At 41.3% G+C, this 18,435-nt stretch overlaps 1 protein-coding gene across 4 annotated transcripts in view; it reads left to right on the top strand.

The window, feature by feature from the left end:
• Positions 1 to 18,435, top strand: part of MAP3K20 (mitogen-activated protein kinase kinase kinase 20) — a 139,272-nt gene that overhangs the window by 84,203 nt on the left and 36,634 nt on the right. For 2 of the 4 annotated variants that reach the window (XM_020810969.3, XM_078394184.1), the window contains exon 12: positions 8,624 to 13,624. The exons of the other annotated variants lie outside the window; for them this stretch is intronic. In XM_020810969.3, the coding sequence (XP_020666628.1) occupies positions 8,624 to 8,992 (369 nt within the window). In that variant the 3' untranslated portion in view covers positions 8,993 to 13,624. Of the gene's footprint in view, positions 1 to 8,623; positions 13,625 to 18,435 lie in introns of those variants that run through there. 4 annotated transcript variants of the gene reach the window in all.

Raw genomic sequence — 18,435 nt, 5'->3', positions numbered from 1 at the left:
GGAGCAGTCCCACTACTTGCACAGTTGTTTAAATTCCAAGTAAATTGTATTTATCTGAAGAGCAGGATACCAGATATTTTAAAATACATTATACAGCCTGTTGGCACAGTTCTTTCTTCTGTAAATGCAGCCTAGCACCATATAAAGTCCAATCCTGAACAGTTCAACTCCGTATATGCCTAGTGGAAGTAGGTCCCAACTAATTCTTAGGCGCAAGTACCTGGATATAGGATTACAACCTAAGTGTGGTTGTTTGCCTTCTGTCTAATGGAGAGAAGGCCCCGCGGCTGCATGTGGGTCTCTCTATAAGCGACAACAGGGCAATCTTGGACCATAAGCTTACAATCACTCTTAACTTTGGTTATGGACCACTGTTCTTTCTCTTTTCATATTGTAAAGCTCTACAGAATTCCAGCATGCAAATCACGCTCTTAAATGGGTAGGCTGCTGAATATTTCTCAGTGGAGGGAGGGCACCTGTGCACGCTGAGCACCGAGGGCTCATACCAGCGTCCTCCTCTGAAGTGAAGAGCAGAGCCCCAATGTGAGCCCCAGAGTACCCGGCCATGACAAAATCCTCAAACTCTGTCACCCACAATTATATATCTGCAGCGGTAGCAAAACTTGGATTTTTATTATTGTTTATTCCTCTTTTTGTCCCACATTTCCTTCAAGAGGTATAGGGCAGCTGCATGGGGGACTGCCTGGGATCACCACGTAAGAAACTGACCAGGTTGTGGCCTGCTTTGCTTCTGCAGTGTGTTCGCGTAGGTGCCTGCCTCCAGACCCTGTTATGGGCTGCATATGTTTCAAGAACAAATGCATTCTGATAAACAGCCTGGAAAAAGCTCCTGTGTTATGAAAACATGATCAGGACTTGTTCTCTAAATCAGCGGTCATGTTGTTATTGGAATGTATAGCCCTAAAAAATAGTCCGGTATATGAAGGAGGTCTGGTCCAAATCAAGGCTTACAGGATAGGTAATGGATTGTAGGTGAAGAAATGATCTGGCAGAAAGTTAAAGAGATGTTCAAAGTCTGTTTACTTATTCTGCTGCTTAAACGTTTCCTTTCAAATAAAGGGCAAAACATAAGTCATATTTTCGGTCTAAAAACCAGGTTGCCTCCTCCTCCTCCTCCTCTAGGAGCAGTTATCTCTTGATTTCATATGCACTGGAATCATATGCCCAAGAAAAGATGAGAAGAAAACCAGGATGTAAAATATGCTTTCTGGTGGAACACCATTGCCTTAATATTGCATAACATTTATTGCAAGTGTCTTCCTGTTTGTATCATTGCATTGTGTTGAATTTTACATCTGCCCAAACTGATGGGCTGATGAAACCTCCCCTCCCACCTTTCCCAACCCAAGATCTGTTTCAAATGTTGATTCACTCTGCATTTGTTACAACGTGTTGTTCTTTCTTGTTTTACTTTGTGGTATACATTATAATTACTCCGAAAGAAAAGTACCGATTTTGCCTGTTCACTATTTTTTTTTTTTTGGCACCTTTTTTCTGAGGCATAGCTTAATGGCTTCTCTGTGAATGACACCGCATGTCTTCCAGCTGTGAACATGTAGTAGCATATAATGATGAGGCATGAGTGTTTCCCAGAAGCAAGGTGCTCTGTGTTCTCAGTAGGCAGCCTGTAGGCTTTCTTTAATGTCTGCAAAGGTCCAGCAGCTAAGATATGGGCCATCACCTACATGGTGCACAGCATGAAACATAGCCCTAATGAGCCAATCTTTCCACCAGCAAGACGAGGGATTTTTGTGCTGCGCTAGCTTATTGCTTCTCCTTCTCACTTGCTGCCTTTGCTGGAGGAAGATGTTGTGCTGATACCTTTTGTGCTTAGCGTAAACTTCTTTTCTATAGGACATTAACACAACCCTCCTGTCACAAGCAAACACAGTTCTATCAGAAAAGAAAATGCGCCTCTTAGACTTCCTGAATGAATGGACGGTACAACCGAAAAGACCTCTGCTATCTGAATAATGAAAAATCTTGCTGTTTGCTAAACAGTCTTTCTAGCCTTTCATGGGATCCGTAAGGGATTAAGAAGTTCCCATCCATAACGCAAAACCAGTGCTAGACTCATTCGAAGCGCAGATATATGCTCAGGGTTTCTGCGGAAATAACCTGTCCTTTTCTTGGCCAGAAGGTCGGTATTCTTTCTTTATGAAGGTGGAAGCAGAAACAAATCACTATTAGGGTGAAGGTGAAACAATCAGATAAACTGATGCACACACATTTCCCATCCTTTACTAAAAGTTCCTTCCGTATAGGGTGGAAAAATTTGGAACAAGGAAAAAGGGAGAGAGGAGTTTGAGTTGAGGAGACAGAATCTTCTGAGCAGGAAGTACTTCAGGCCCATGGACTACGAGTGAGCGGATCATTGGGAGCCATCCGCAGCTTTTAAATATCCTCAAATTCTCCAATCCTCTCAAATTTCATTTATTTATTTAAAATATTTTTACCCGGACTTTCTCCTTAAAAAAGGACCCAAGGCGGCTTACATCATTAAAATAACAACAGTGAATATACAAATACTGAAAAAGATTGAACAAATATCATACTAAAAAACGGAAAATAAAACCAATACTAAAATCACATTTAAAAGCCACAAGGTGCATAGTATGCTGTGGGAAATAATTTGGATTGTTGGTCTGTAATCTTTTAGGACAGATAATTATGAGAAATGGGTTAGAGGATAAATTAAAGTATATTAGCATATGAAATTAGCAGGTATATAGATAAAGCGGCAAAATATTGTATAAGTAAGATGATTGTAATATAATTTAAGTTGCTTTGTTACGTTATAGTTGCCATGAAATATATGGCTACTAAGTAATGTGAGATGATTGCCCATAAAAATTAAAGTAATTAAAAGCAACAAAGCCCAATCATCCATATAACAACCCCTCCCACGCCATCAGTCACTAAAGAAAAGCCTGCCTGAAGAGAAACATTTTTGCCTGTTTGTGGAAGGAGAGCAAAGATGGGGCCAGCCTGGCTTCCTGTGGGAGAGGGAGTATGGGAGCAGCAACAGAGAAAGGCCTCTCCTGTGTCTCCACTAAGCTCAAAGAGGTCCAGGAGATCGACTGTGTTCGACATACTGAGGTTAGTATATGACTGCCCTGCAGGCAAGAGGCTGATGACTGGAGGTTCCTCCACTCATTATCACCACTGACAAAAGTTCTTTTCAAATGGAAAAGGGTGTATCAAATAAAAGGCTAGCCTTGCCTCCTACATACTTAAGTTTTGTGCAGGCAAAGAACTTTTCCCTATATTGCGCTGTTTCCTTCTTGCCACCTGTACAGTGTAGTCCAAGGTTTGTCATCCTAATGGGGCCTTTATTGCACATTTAAAATTTGAAATAGCCATGTACTATTTAAAACCATGCTTTAAAGATAGCCTCAACTCCTTGTGAGTTTCGTCTTCAAGGGTTCCTTGCATGTAAGTATTCATATAGAAATGGTCAGAGTTTATAATTTTTAATATATTTATTTATAGAAATGGTGAGGACTGAGATATACATATAACAGAGAGCAAATTATTATATATTTGCATCCTCACTATTTGTATCTTCTCAACAGTGCTGTAAGGTAAGCTGGCAGATTCTGGAGAGTACATGACCCTTGTAGTGTACTAAGAAGGCATTCTTGATTAATCTTAGAAAATTTAGAGAGAAAGAAAGGACAATTGTCTAACTATTGTCTTTTTTAAAAAAAAAATCCTCGTAATCCATAAAAACATTGACATGTAGTACTTACAGAAGTTATGGTATTTCAGGAAAAAATAAAATTAATTGTATGACACGCTGGCAGCATGATATCCTTATACCCCAAGCAGCTTCTCCTCTTCATAGATTACTAAACAACAGTGTTTTGTTCTCGAGACTTGAAAACAATTGTTTCAGGCCACTTAAGAACACAGGAAGCTACCAGGTCAATATTATACCAAATAATACACCTAGTAGTTTATTATATTAAATATACAGTTTGTCTAATGCAATATTGGCCACTCTGCTTGGCAATGATATTCCAGGGTCTCAGACCCAGTACTTTCACCCAATCCTTTTTAATAAGGTGGCTGGGCACCAGATGTAGGATCTTCAGTATCTATGCTCTGCGCTCTTCCAAGAGCTTTCTAAAGAGCAGGATCCAGCATTCGGTAAGTCATGTAAGCATCTAGCAGGGTCGAGAAGGGCTAGGCTGGCTAACAGGAAGACACAGTGTTGCATATTGACTAGAGATGGGGTATTCATATACAAATACAGTACGAATATCCCCACACAGTTGGAAATGACAAGTGGAAATCCACTCAAGATTTCACCACTGAAGTGAGGTCGTCGAACCTTCCTATTGCGCCATTGTCTGCAGTCGATTACCCAGTCCTGGCAGGAGGCAGGATGACAATCCTCTCTGCTAGGTTGGAGAGTGGCTAATCCATTGCAGAGAACAGTGCGATAGGAAGCCTCTGCGGAGCTGCCGGTAGCGGCAAAATCATGAGTGGACAGTCCAGCCCCATGGGGCTGGACCATCATTTTTTCCACCTGTGCGGGGATATTCGTATTTGTATACGAACACTCCCATCTCTACTGTGGACCTATTAAGAGGGCATAGAGAGAAAATGCAGGGTTGTGACATTGTCAAGGTATTCAAAGCATATCCCAGTGTGCAGTACAAGGACATAAAAAGAGTCTTTTTGGTTCAGATCGGAGGCTTTCAGGTTCTGCACTTTGTTTATGCAGGACTGGCCTGATGTCTGTGGGAAGTCGACAGGCAGACCATGGGTGGAATGGGGTTAGGTCTAGCCACTGGTGTTATTCTGGAGGTTATGTAAGGCCAGACTCTGTGCTTCTATTCTGTGCTACCAAGTCGGAAAGCTCGAATAGATCTTTCAAGGTGAGATATTTAAGGAGTGGTTTTACCAGTTCCCCTCCCACAAAGAGTTTCCATGGGCAAGTGGGGATTTGAACCCTCTTCACCAAAGGCTTAATCCCTCACTCTGTCCATTACACTACACTGGGAGTTGATAAGGCCAGACTAGGTGAAACAAAAAATAGCTTTCATGCAGTTAGCATGCATATTTTTGGTGTTTTTTTTTAAAGTGGAAGTTTTATCTTAGTCCTTGCCACGGTCCCAGCAAAAACCACCCTCTCTGAAGCTGAAGCTCTGAAAGTTTGCAAGATAAGTTGCCATTGATGTTAATAGAGAATTTCCTTGAAGTGCATTTAGAAGCTTGAAAGGGGTATATTATGTTTTGATTTGTGGGCAGGGAGAGGAAAAGTTATACAATAAGACTGCTGTATCCACGGGATCAGTACCTGCAGTTTCACTTATCCATTGCCTGAAAATATTAAATTAAAAAACGTGCGTGCGTGCGTGCGTGCGTGCGTGCGTGCGTGCGTGCGTGTGTGTGTAAAATTTCCAGCACTAGCAGGAGTAAAGATACCATGGTCCTGCTGTACTTTAAATCCCCTCCTCTGTCTTAAGACTGCTTGGGCTTTGTCATGGTTGCAGTTTCTTCTGCAAAGAATGGGGATGTTGGTTTCATACAGAACTTCACCAGGATTGGTCCCTGAGACTGGTTTTGGATAGAACTGTCAGCCATGGAATATGTAAAGGAAAGCCAAGAAAGAACGCCTCGCCACCGGTTTACCTGCAATTACATGGTGTGCTTCTAAGATGGGGGCGAAAGCCACAAGAGCAAAGGGGGTGGCTTAAAGGCCTGGCCTCTCTCATCTAAGATACTATACCTGGACTCCGTTCTCTGGACATACACTGGCTGTAGCACACTTGGATTTTAACAACACTTCTACTGATTGTGTGCAGTTGAGTTGATTTCAACTTATGGTGGCCAGGGTTTTTTTTCCCCTAGGTGTATATAGCACTCAGAAGTGATGTTCTAAACCTTCTTTCTGGTGGTGATTTATGACCTTGAAGCTTTCCCCAAGGCTACACACAGGTGGCAGGACAATTAACCCACCAGTTCCACGTGCTGTGGGTGATCTCAGCTGGCCTCTGTCCTGGAAAGCCCACGAGGGGTTTGAGCTCCTAACCCTTGGCTTTTTGCAGCCACAGGTTTCTAACCACTGAGCTACTCCTCCTGTTCTTAGGTTCTAACTGGATGTAGGTTAAAAACAAAGCAAACAAAACAAAAACCTTAAGAGTCCTGGAGCAAGACTGAGTACCGTGGCCTTATTTTGAGTTTTTAATTTTTTTTTTTCTCTGCAGCAGCCTTATGTGGGGGAGAGATTGTAGTCAAATAATGCTTCTGCTTTGAGGGGAATGTTCTTCATTTCAAATGCAGCTCAGTGATTTTATCTGTGCAGCTTAGCTCTGTGTCAGTTTGGGTAAGAAACTGAGTGTTTTCTCTCTTTTTTTATGGAAGACTTAATTAATATGCAAGAATTAGTGCATAGAACTTATGTCAGGAATTGGAAGCAGATGGAGACACATGCTAAGCAGAGAGTTTTCAAGTTTAAGGGGGCTAAGCAGCAGCTGCACAGCACCTGCTCTGCCATTGTCAAACATTGTGGCGACATTGACATGAAATTGAAAGGAGGACAAATTGAGCAGCTTTCTGGTTATATTATGGAAACTTGTCCCTCTTAGCTCTGATTCACACATGCAAATAGTGGCTGCTTGTAATGCAAGTGCAGGGTGCTCAGCCCAGCAGCCATTCATGTGAAGCAGCCATGGGGTTGCTTTTTTCCCTAGGATTCCCCCCCCCAATGCCACTGCAAATACACATGCACACACAAATCTTCCTCTCTCCCCCCCCACCCACACCTTCTTTTGGTAGTTTGTGTTGATATGTGGGATCAACCTCAACTTGATCCTACATTGAAAAGAGGCAAGTGGAATGAAGAAGCTTAGTTCAACCTAGCCACTGGAAATAGAAGTTCTTGTGGTTTTTGAGGATACATGCAAGATTCACAGGAGGGATTTTAGTTGATCAAGCCATAGGGATGTAACCTGATAATGGCCAAGGACAGGTTCTTTCTTTTTTTTCAAAGAGTGCTTGTCAAATAGCTAGCCACACTATGTCATTTGGGTTAATTTTTCAGGTTTGGTTGTGCACAAAGAAATCATTGAACTAATTTTACTGGAGTGCAACTGGACAAAATCTTAGTATGTAGTTCACTCCATCAGTGCCCTTCTGTAGAAATGTGATACTACTAACGTTCAGTATTGGCTAGATTATGATCACACCATACAAAGCGTGTATGCTGTGGCTGTGTGCAGCCACAGACTGTGTTTGCAGCGACATGTTATCAGACAGGCTTACGTGCCATCAGGTGACTTGGTCAGTTGTGGTCTCATACCATGACGGGAATTGGGCTCATACCGCGTCAGAAATCTCCATGGATTTGCTTCCACATAATTTTGATTCTTCCTAGAGACTTTGATTTGTTTTCATTTCTGATAGCCTTGCTCTGATGAGTGGTTCATGTGTTGCACAGCTGGAAATGTGCAGAGTAGTTTACTACGGAGATAACCCCATAGGCAGGATGTGGAGATGTTCTGTGCAATCCTCATTTGTGGCCAGGTAGCACAAAGTACTTACTACACGGATGCTGTTTGCTCTGGCCTCCATAGGGACCAATAAAATGTGGTCCAGCTTATTATATCACAGCTCTGTTAGAATGGAGGCTGAGGGAGCCCATGCTCAGAAGGATGTTTAGCTGGCTCCAGCTAGAGATGCAAAATTTTTGGAAATTTTGAAGCCATATAGAATGGCTTTGGGGGGGGGATTGGGGGGAAACTGTTTTCCCCTCCAATTGTTCCATTTTTTGCCCAGGCCTTCCCCCCATCTCTAGGCAAATTTTGAAACCATATAAAATGCCTCGGGCGGGGGGACTGAAAATTTGGGGGGGGGGAGGAGGAACAGAATTTTTTTCTTCCAAAGACGTTTTATATGACTTCAAAATTTCCAGAAATTTTACATCTCTAGCTCCAGCTTAGACAACTAGTGTACAGTATAATTATCCATTAATTCCTATTTCCAGTAAAAATTATAAACCATTAAAATGGAAAGGTAAGGATTTGTTTCTGCTTCTTCTGAAATCATTTTCATCATGCATCTACCTTCCAATTCTAACATCAAAACAAACAAATAAAGAAACATAATTTGTAGTAGGTTTTGCTGTAGCCTTATCTTATGGAAGTCAAAAATATTTCTTCCAGCATTGGAATTTTGAATATTTAAACAGATCTTTTAGGTATGATCAGTATTTGATTTTTCCAAACTTAATACTATTGCATAGAGGTTTTGAAAAATTATTTTCAGGGTGGAGTACTGCTAAGAAAAAAAAGTTTATCGAAATAATGTGAAGTTCCAGTTTTCTGCATGAAACCTGAGCCTAGCAGGAGAGCCATGTTTCTCACTGGTGGTGGTGATACTGTCTTTATTGTTCAAAAATAAACAGCCAGGGCTTTTCAGAAATGAATTCTAACCTCGGCCTTTTAAATGATTAGATCCACTAATCATTTTTTTTTTAACTTTCTGTTTAATGCTGACTAATCTGGTGGTATCTTTTGCTGGGATTTTAAATTTGTTCTAACTTGCCTTTTTTTTCTTCTTCTTCTCTGTCCTTCCTTTCCCTTTTCACTAGTTCTGCTTCCCTTTTGCTGCAAGAATGTCTCAGGAGTCTTACTTTGAATCTAAGACAGAGGAATCAAAGAGTGCAGAGATGTCATGTCAGATCACAGCAACAAGTAACGGGGAGGTAGCTGGCATAAACCAGAGTCTGAAGGCCTTGATGATGAAGGGCTTTGGGGATGTCTTCTCTATGAACGAAGCAGGATCTGCCCTGCATTCTGGGATGCAGATAAATATGCAAGCCAAAAAGAATTCTTCCAAAACCACTTCTATGAGGAAAGGGAAGAAAGTCAACATGGCGCTGGGTTTCCATGAGTTCGACTTATCTGATGATGATACCGATGAGGATGATGATATTGATTTTGATGATGACAGTGATTAGCAGTGAAATGAAAGAAATCAGGACTCTTAACATGACATCAGAAGCAGAAGGAGGAAAAAGAATTTTCAGAGAGAGAGAATCTTACAAGTTTGATTTTAAAGTTTTTTTAAAATCTTATTCTGTAGGTCCCTTTTGTTGCCTGAATGTCAGATATCTTGTTACTTAAGTTTTTAAATATATATTTTTGGGCTTTACATTTCAAATTGGATTGAGAAGAGAAAGATGCAAAGGTTTTTTTAAAAAAAGTTTTTATTATCTCCAGCAATAGGCGTTGCCTAAATACAGGAATGTTTATGATTCAACATGAAGGAAAATTTATAGAGACTGTTCAGATTGATCTTTTAATTCATGTGGGTTGCTGGTGAAATATGAATATTATTGTAATTGTTCTTATAGGTTCTTTTTGGCAGGTTAACAAATGGAAACCTGTAGCTGATTTTTTTTTCTTTAAAAATCATAGCCCTGATTCATAGAGTCATATGTGCAGGACTTGAACAGTCTATGTCTGAGGATGTGCTAGGGTATATTCTTGTTTCCCATCACTGAATATATAATAGTCTTTTGCAGTTGTTAATCACCTGCTTGTAGTAGAGTAGGGATACAGCTCCATTACAAATTTCCCCATCTTACAGGTAGCTCCTCATACAGATTTCTCCTTCTCAACACTAAGCTGATCCAGAAGGGTGCTGTGCCCATGGCAGAAGCCTGTATCCTATAATTTTGCAGGATCATGGCACATATGTGATCCAGCCTACATTTACACCATTACATTTACTAATTGCCATATCTACCATTTTCATTTTGATATAAATTATCACTAGAAAGAAGAAATGGGAAGTTGAAATAATAGCACCTAAACTCGGCAGTTTCCGGAGCAGAAACAGGAAATCTAATTGGTGGTTTTTCTTTTCCTCAAAGTGTATTTACTATTAAAGGGCAAGACCATTGAATTAATTAGGGTTTCTAACTGGGGCACACTGATTATTTGGGCTGCAGCTTTTGGCTGTTAATTTTTTTGCTGATTAGTCAGGTTAATTTGAACAACTAAAACCTCTGGCTAATTAGATGATCCCCATTAATCAAGAAACTTTTTAAAAAGTTAATTTTCAAACACATAGGAAATTTGTAGGTCTTGGACACCTTTTTAGCAGGTTATTCCTTCTTCTCTCTTGCACCACAGTGGACTATTTCTTTTCAGATGGTACCTGCTCCCATCAGTGTGCATCGTATAAAAACCAATAAAAGTATATGTAATTTATTTTAATGGGAGCATTGCAAATGTATGTGATTTAATAGACCCATTTTGCTTAGTAGCACTCTGTGCTGCCATGATGGATGGTCATTAGCAGACTCCATTGCGTAAACAAGTGTAGCACAGGAAGCAACTGTGGTATAAATAATGGTGAGAACAAACCAGGATGAAACCATGATTTCAAATTGCAGGTTATTCTCAAAACATATTTTCCCATGTTTGGTGTCAAATGCAACATTATGTCAATTGTAACTAAGCAAAAACATTCAGTTTCTCTGATACACTAAGCAGAAGGGACTTCACGTGCCTTAGTTTAACCTGCTCTTGTTTTTATAACGGAAAACTGTTTTCTGTTCATGCCTGAATCTAGCCACAGTGTCCTGTGAGTCTGGGTATAAATGGGATATGGGCATGCTCATTCCCCAAATGGCAGAACACAACAACTTAATCTCTGTTTATGTGAACTGCCATATGCATGCACATAAAAGATTTCATATGTATACTGACTGGAGAACATTTTGCCATTGGAAACACGTATAGTGTGTTGTTTTCCAAAATAGGTTTTAGAAGCCCCGGGCTTATAAAAATTCAGTTTTGTAGATTACTATTTTAAAATGCTATTGAAAATAAGAACTTTACACCAGATAACTACACTTCTGAATCTAAATCAGAAAATATGGAGCTCTGTGGGTTCTGCTGACAAGGGCATTGGGGGTGAAATTTCCGGAGAGGTTTTCAGAAGGTTGACTGCATATCTGACTTGTGAAAACTGAATTATCTTCAGAGATATTCAGTTCATCTGCACAAGGAAGACTCCCAGTCTCTGGCAGATTATTGATTGAAGAAAATGCACTCCAAAACAGCCTCCCTTCAAAGAATAAAAGAACTAAGGTTGTAAGTTTTCTGCCATTTTCAAACAATTTTTGTAGCTCTACTGTATGTTGAAATTATTTAAAATTATTAAATAATTGATTAGTTCAATTATTCAAAAAGCCGTGTGGGGAGGAACCCCCATATTATTTGGAACGAGCTTTATGCACTCAGGAAAGGGTGGTTAAAGGGTTCTGTTCGATTCCTCCTGCACATGTTCAGCCCCTCCAGATCCCTGGAAACACTACCCGAAAAGGTAGGTGGGGCAATCTATGAGGTAAGAGTGAGGGGAAGGTCACTGAAGACCCAGCAGAAGACCCATCTTGTGAATTGAGCCCTTCTGTCCACAGAGGTTTGGTTGTCATTCCAAGCCACTAGATTTAGACTGCAATCCTAAGCACCCCTTCAGAGTGAGCATCCTATTGCGCTCAGTGGCCCTGACCGATGTGCAAGCATTCACAGGAATGCCCTGCTCCCTACTGTATGAGTGCTACAGAGTTTTGTACCTCAAAGAAAGCAATTCATGGTTTTGAGGGAGGAGGATAAGGTTAGGGACAAAAAGATATATCCAGGCTGGTTTGCACACACACACAGACAGCTGCATATTAAACATCTATGTACATCACTCGGGAGGAAAGAAACAGGTGAATATAATTTTCACCTATAAAGATAGGAGTGTACTGCTATGTAGGAAATATTATAGATTATATTCTGAGTATCATCAACTAAAGTACTTTTATTTATAAATAAATAAATGAGTTGCATTTCAACTCCAAGTGTGCCTCTCCACCTCCTGCCATACATAGAACATGCAAGTGCCATCCTTCGATGCCCACAGTTTCTCACCTGGGACTGGCTGCTGACGGATCTCTGCCCTGCAGTAGGTTGCACGCTGAAGTCTGACATTACTGTCTTGGTCCCAAGCCAGCGGATACTTCTAGACCCCTGTGCAAAATTGACGTGGGCTAGACTGCTGTTCTGTATTTGCCAGACCTGTTTTATTATCCAAAAGCAATTATTTGTTACCATTTTTCCTACCAGGGTTCAGAAAGCAATATAGATATCAAATAATTGATATAGAGATGATTTGAGAAGTGCCTTTCTTCCTGCAGTCCAACTGCATTCTTACACGGAATCACAGGGCTTACTTCGAAGTAAAGCATGCCCTAGGATTGCAGTCTTGATTGCAAAATTATGTGTATCTGATAATAATAAATATTTCAATTGCACTCTTCCTCAAGTAATGTCTGACGAATTAGAACGCTTGATGGGTAATTTCGTTTGCACTCTGAGATGCAAATACACAAAGAACTTTGTGCAAAGATGCTGTTTGTAGAAACTTAGAATCCGAAATAGCTGCTTAACACACATTCACTACCTGGTTATTTACCATATGAAGTTTTACCACAGTGCGGAGTGTTCTCAGCCAGGTATTTACACACTACTGACGTACAACGTTTGAGAGGGCTTACTAGAGATGCCACAGTAAAATGACCAACTGCACGACTGCACTATGTAGTCAGAAGCAGTAAAAACATTTAAAGATGAGTAGGCAAACAACTGTTCTTCAGCTGCCTGAGGACAGTAGAGTCATCACTGATACATAATGATGCCGTGTACTGAATCTGCTGTTCCACTGAAGTGGGCAGATGGAACTTAGTGGACGGAACTGAGTGTCACCAGCGTGGGGCTGGCGTCCTCCATTTTGATCCTATGTCTCCCATAAATCTGCTCTGCAGACTGTGGTGGTACATAATCTGTAGAGTCTGTTAGGTTGTATCATTTGAAGGGCACTACACTCAACAACAAAATTCATTGCCTTTTTACAACATTTTTTTACAATGAAACTGGTGAGTAGGGTAATGGCCACAGTCGCTTCCAAGCCTTAAAACCTATTTACTTTAGCTTGCAGTTGAAAAAAAGCAGCTTCACTTTCTGTTCAAGAAAGGGAATTTAATCAACATTTCCAGAGCCTGCCTAGAGCTTTCTCGATAGGTGATGATTAATTTCAGAAATTTCATGGAGGCAAACGGCAGTAGACTTTCAACATTGTTTCATAAACCTGCAATGCCTCTCTACTGAAGTCTAAAATAGAGCACGACTTTCTTTTTTGTCTGTTTTTGTGATGTTGAAATGTTTTATACCAATGAATAAGGAAGCAATATTATTTGTATTCCAGACATGTCTGAAAATGTAAATGAAAAGTATTTTCAGTGTTTAGAAAAGTTCAAACTTGTTTTTCTAAAAACTGCTGTGCCGCATGAACTCTGTGCCAAAACTACTGCAGTGTGTAAACGGAATACCTAATTTGTACGAAATGTGAAATGTTACACTTGCATGGCAAGGCCTTTGTAGTTAGTCTGTCCCCCACCCCCCATTATGGCACTTAACCATGTGATGTCTTTGCTTCATCCATATAATGGTTTTGCTTTTGTAGTCATTAACAGAACACCCTGCAATGTAATGAATTTTTCCCCAATTTGATGTTATAAATCTTATTTTATTGTGAATCATTTTCCTTTCCTTCGCTTTGTTTCCATTTCTGACTCTACCGTAAACATTGTGACAGTAAGAAAAGTCTGGTGGTGGGGAGAGAAAATGTGTAGTCCTACATAAAAATACTGTGATTTATATGAAACCCTATCTATGCTCAGTTTCCATCCGCTGCTATTATCTGGGCTGCATCCCAGCACACATGGCAAATCTTTACCACCTTGTGGGTCATGTCTCTCAGCGCAACCCCAGTTCCCAGATTTTACCTTTCCATAGCCACTGAGGGAGTCCAGACAAATGCTCTGTTCTCTTTCTCGAGTCCATTGAAAGGCTTTTATTTATGATCAGATCATAAAATCATGAAGTTGCAAGGGGGCTATAAGGCCATCAAGTCCAAGCCCCTGCTCAGTGCAGGAATACAGATCAAAGCATGTCTGCCAGGTGGTTGTTGAAGTTTCTCTTGAAAGGCTCCAGTGTTGGAGCCCTTACCACCTCTCGAGGTAATTGGCTACATTGCTGTACTGCTCTAAGGAAGTTTTTCCTAATCAACTGAAATCTGGCTTCCTGTAAGTTGAGGCCATTGTTGCATGTCCTGCACTCTGGGTTGATCGAGAACAGATCCTGCCCCTCCTGTATATGATAAATCTTTCAACATTTGAAGAGTGGTAAAATATCTCCCTTCAATCTTCTTTTCTCAAGGCTAAACATGCCCAATTCTTTCAGTCTTGCCTCAGAAGGCTTGGTTTTCATCTCCTGATCATCCTTGTTGCCCTCCTCTGAACTTGTTCCAATTTGTTGGCATCCTTCTTGAAGTGCGGTGTCTAGAACACGGTACTCGAGATCAGGCTTAAGTAGTGCCAGACAGAGGGGACTAGTACTTCATAGGATTTGGAGACCATACTTCTGTTAACGCAGCCTAAAATAGCATTGGCTTTCTTTACAGCAACATCACACTGTTCGCTCATATTCAGCTTGTGATCTACAGTGTCTTCCATACCGCTTGCTTCCAAACCAACTCTTTTCTTGCTGCCCTTTGGACCAAAAATACCAATGCCAAGGCAAAGGAGCAATCTGTGATCACCATGAGATGAACAGATAAGCTTGACATGGCCTTGATGGTTCGTGTCCACAGAGCTAGCCTTCAGCATTCCATGAGGGAGATCTAAATATTTCAAGCAGAGAAACAACTCGTGTCACTTCCTCCTATGGATACCTCTGGAATGGAAAAAACGCTTCTTCCTCTTAAAATTGTTACACCCCCCATCTAGGTGTATCTCATTAAGATAATGAAACTGTGAGGAGTGTAAGGTAAAGGTTCCCCTTGACATTTAGTCCAGTCATGTCCGACTCTAAGGCGCGGTGCTCATCCCCGCGTCCAAGCCGTAGAGCCAGCATTTGTCCTTAGACAGCTTCCGTGGTCACACGGCCAGCGCAACTAGACACGGAACGCCGTTACCTTCCCACCGAGGTGGTACCTACTTATCTACTTGCATTTTTACATGCTTTCAAACTGCTAAATTGGCAAGGAGTAGAGTGTACCGCCTCTATATACCAGGCAGGAATGAGGTAAAAACCCCTCAGGCTTCCCCTGCTATCTCATTCAAAAGAGAGAGACGGATAGAAACTTCTTTTAACTATTTTTGGCGCCTCTTCTCCTTTATATGTTAGGCTGCCATATCAAACGGCTGTTTCAAGCATCTAGGAGTTATGAGTTGACTCTTCTCAATCTTTCTTTTAGCCATGACTGTAAACACAATATGAAAGAAATACAGCCCAAATCAAGATTGTATAAGTCGCATCACGAACCTTGTAAGGTCTTGTGTGAAGAATTGTTCCCAGTCTGTGTCCCATCTTCAAATGTGCCCCCGGGAGCTATCTGGTCCCTGTTGGGAATGGCTGCTATAGATGAAAAGCATGGCACTATGTGAGCAGGTGCTCACCCTTTTCAGTGAATTTATATTTTGAATAAACAGGTTGTTACAAGAAGTCTCTGTCTATTTTAAATCTTGAGTGTAGTTACATGGCCAGGGCTTATTTTAAATGGCCGGTGTGGGCTGGTTTAAAAAAAATATAATAATTTCCAAACAAACTGAGAAAGGCAATGTGAAACCAGAAGAAATACATGAGGTGGTGCTGACATAGAATGGTGCTTCTTAAGTCAAAGTAGAAGATTAGACCTGGGAAGATGAAATCGGCATGTACTGTAGATGCTGGTTTCCAAGCATTTGCAACCAAATCAGTATGCTCCTTTGGTCCAAGAACATGCTACATGTTTTTCTATATGGAGGGAGATGCAGATCTCATCTCAGGCCCACTGCTTGTTTACAAAGAACTACGTTTGTGCAACTAGAACTAGATAGAGGCCGGCATGATACAAATATTCAAGTGAAAAGCACGCCTTTGACTTGTCCACAACTGGCACAAGATAGAGATTTGAACATCTATTCATTGCAGTTCTCTGTATCTCAGATATATTTTCTTGTCATCGTTTTGTGCTGAAGTGCAAGACACCTCTTCCCACATGGTTCTTCATGCATTTTGTATATATTTTCTCAAATCTACAGTATACAGTATCTGAACTCATTTTTTCCACTGACTAAGTGTATTTGTCCATATTTTCAGACACATTTGCAGGGGTACACATTTATTTCCACACAATTTGAAAAGCACACTGAGAAGACAGTTTGACAGTGAATGAAAACTAAGCAATAGACACGTGCATTTAGTAGTCTTGTAGCTTGTACATTGGACTAATTTGTTTCTTTGTTTTAAAAAGAACAGTTAATATGAGGCTACTGCTGTGCAGCCTACTATCCCTTCCTAAGGGTGCAAATACACAGCGCTAAAAATTAGAAGTGATCCACTCTGAACCTGCACCCAGGAAGTCAGGTTTCCCCCATGTGAATTTGCTTTAGCAGATCACACAAGAGCCAGCAGAGAGAGTGGAGGAAATTGCCAATCTGTAGTCATTAGCACCTTGTTAAGGCAAAGCTACTGCAGCTATCCAGATTCACAGGAGGCACAGTTATCTTAACAAGCTGTAGACAAGGACTAGCTGCCCATTTCCTCTCTCTCTCTCTCTCTCTCTCTCTCTCTCTCTCTCTCTCTCTCTCTCTCTCTCTCTGTGTGTGTGTGTGTGTGTGTGTGTGTGTACGTGTGCCTCCTGATTGCTCTGTTGCACTAGCATTGGCACCAAGCCTAAACCCACCACCACCATTTTGAGACTAGGCATGTTCGGTTGAGGGGAACTGACACATTTGCAGTGCCTCTCTGCTTCCTCTCTCTCCCTACTTGGAACAAAAAAACTGGGAGAGCCAGCTTTTGGTTGCCTGCTGCATTGGCTCAAGTGGTCACACCATCTGAACTGACACAAATGCATTCAATTCAAAAAAAGAAAAAAAGGAGACACCCCAGCAGCAGAGCAAAAAAGTATGGATGTTGGGGAGTGGACACTCTGGACTGGCTGGCATTGTTATGTCATGTAGTCAATAGAAAACAATGTAAACCTGACGATTCCAATCCTGGAGGGTTTCCCATATTATCTGCCAATGGAGTCAACCCCTGAGTGAACTCTTAGGTCTGGATGAAAGGAAAATACAGCCAGTCTGGAACAGAAAGCAAGATGTAGTTGTTAGGTAGAAATTTAAGCTTCATCAAGAAAGATCGAAGAGATACTTCTCCAGAAAACCTTGTGTTCCCAAGAGGCTTAAGCAACTCTTCAGAGTCGTGTATCACTTTTCTGCAGTAGAGCTCATGGATTTCTATAAATACTGTTAGGGTACAATCAGGAGAAGATTGTGCTTGCATTGTGGACCTCTTGCGTCACGGTCCAGTGCAAGCTATTTCCTGGCCTGCAGACAATAGTGACCCAACCCGACTCTTGACACAGTGGTCCAGTGGCAGGGCTACTCTTTTTGGGGGGCCAGGCTAGAGTAGTTCCCACATGGATGAAAGAGTCACTTTCAGGGAGATCCCTCCCAGCAAAGTGACCCCGTTTGGTGTGATCGGACACAATCCTTCCTTATCCTCTGATTGCACCCTTAGATACCTTTTATCTTTTTGTTCCCTGGAAATCGTAGTTGCACAGAAGCTAAAAGCGGGCTGAGTTGTGATATTCGGGCCCCATTTTGCTTCCCAAGTGCATGCCTGCTTCCCTTTCAGTCCACATAGAGGTAGGAACGGCAACAAAGTGTTGTAGCGGAGGGCATTCCTGTTCAGCTTGTCTGCCAGTCATGCTCTTTTTCAGAATGGCACTTCTTCCTTTTTCTTGGTTTTCCATTTTTTTGGTCCAATCCCTGTTCCGCATTCAGCCACATCCCATTGCCACGGAGTATGCTCCATCCTCATTGCCATTTTGGCTTCTGTCCACCGACAAGGATCTTTCCCCCTTATTTAATTAATTGGTACTTCTGCAAATCAAAGGATGCCTGTTGATACATTCCTTTTGTGAACGGGCAGCACTGGATTATCTATAAAAAGATCGATATGCCGAGACTCATTTTGCCATTAACATGGAGGAGAAATATGCTTACCTCAGTCATTTTGCTTGTTCCCTGGGTCCCTCGGAGTTACTGCTGCTATCATCACTGTAAGGCTGAAGCAGGCTGAAGGTTGGTCATACAACACAGCCAGTGGTGGGGGTGGAGAGAGTCTCATTTTTGTTGTTAATAAGGCTCTTCAGCTTTAAAACAAGACAAGAGGAGCGCACATGCCTTGTTAGGCAACCAGTCTACCTTCATGAAAACCTCCCAGGAGTGCTAATCTGTTTTCCAAACAAGGCATATGCTCCTTTTGTGGCTTGTTTTAAAGCAGAAGTGCCTTATTAAAG

The sequence above is a fragment of the Pogona vitticeps genome, chromosome 1, assembly GCF_051106095.1.
Source record: "Pogona vitticeps strain Pit_001003342236 chromosome 1, PviZW2.1, whole genome shotgun sequence".
In the NCBI taxonomy this organism is placed as follows: domain Eukaryota; kingdom Metazoa; phylum Chordata; class Lepidosauria; order Squamata; family Agamidae; genus Pogona; species Pogona vitticeps.
This window is presented reverse-complemented; position numbering and strand designations above follow the sequence as displayed.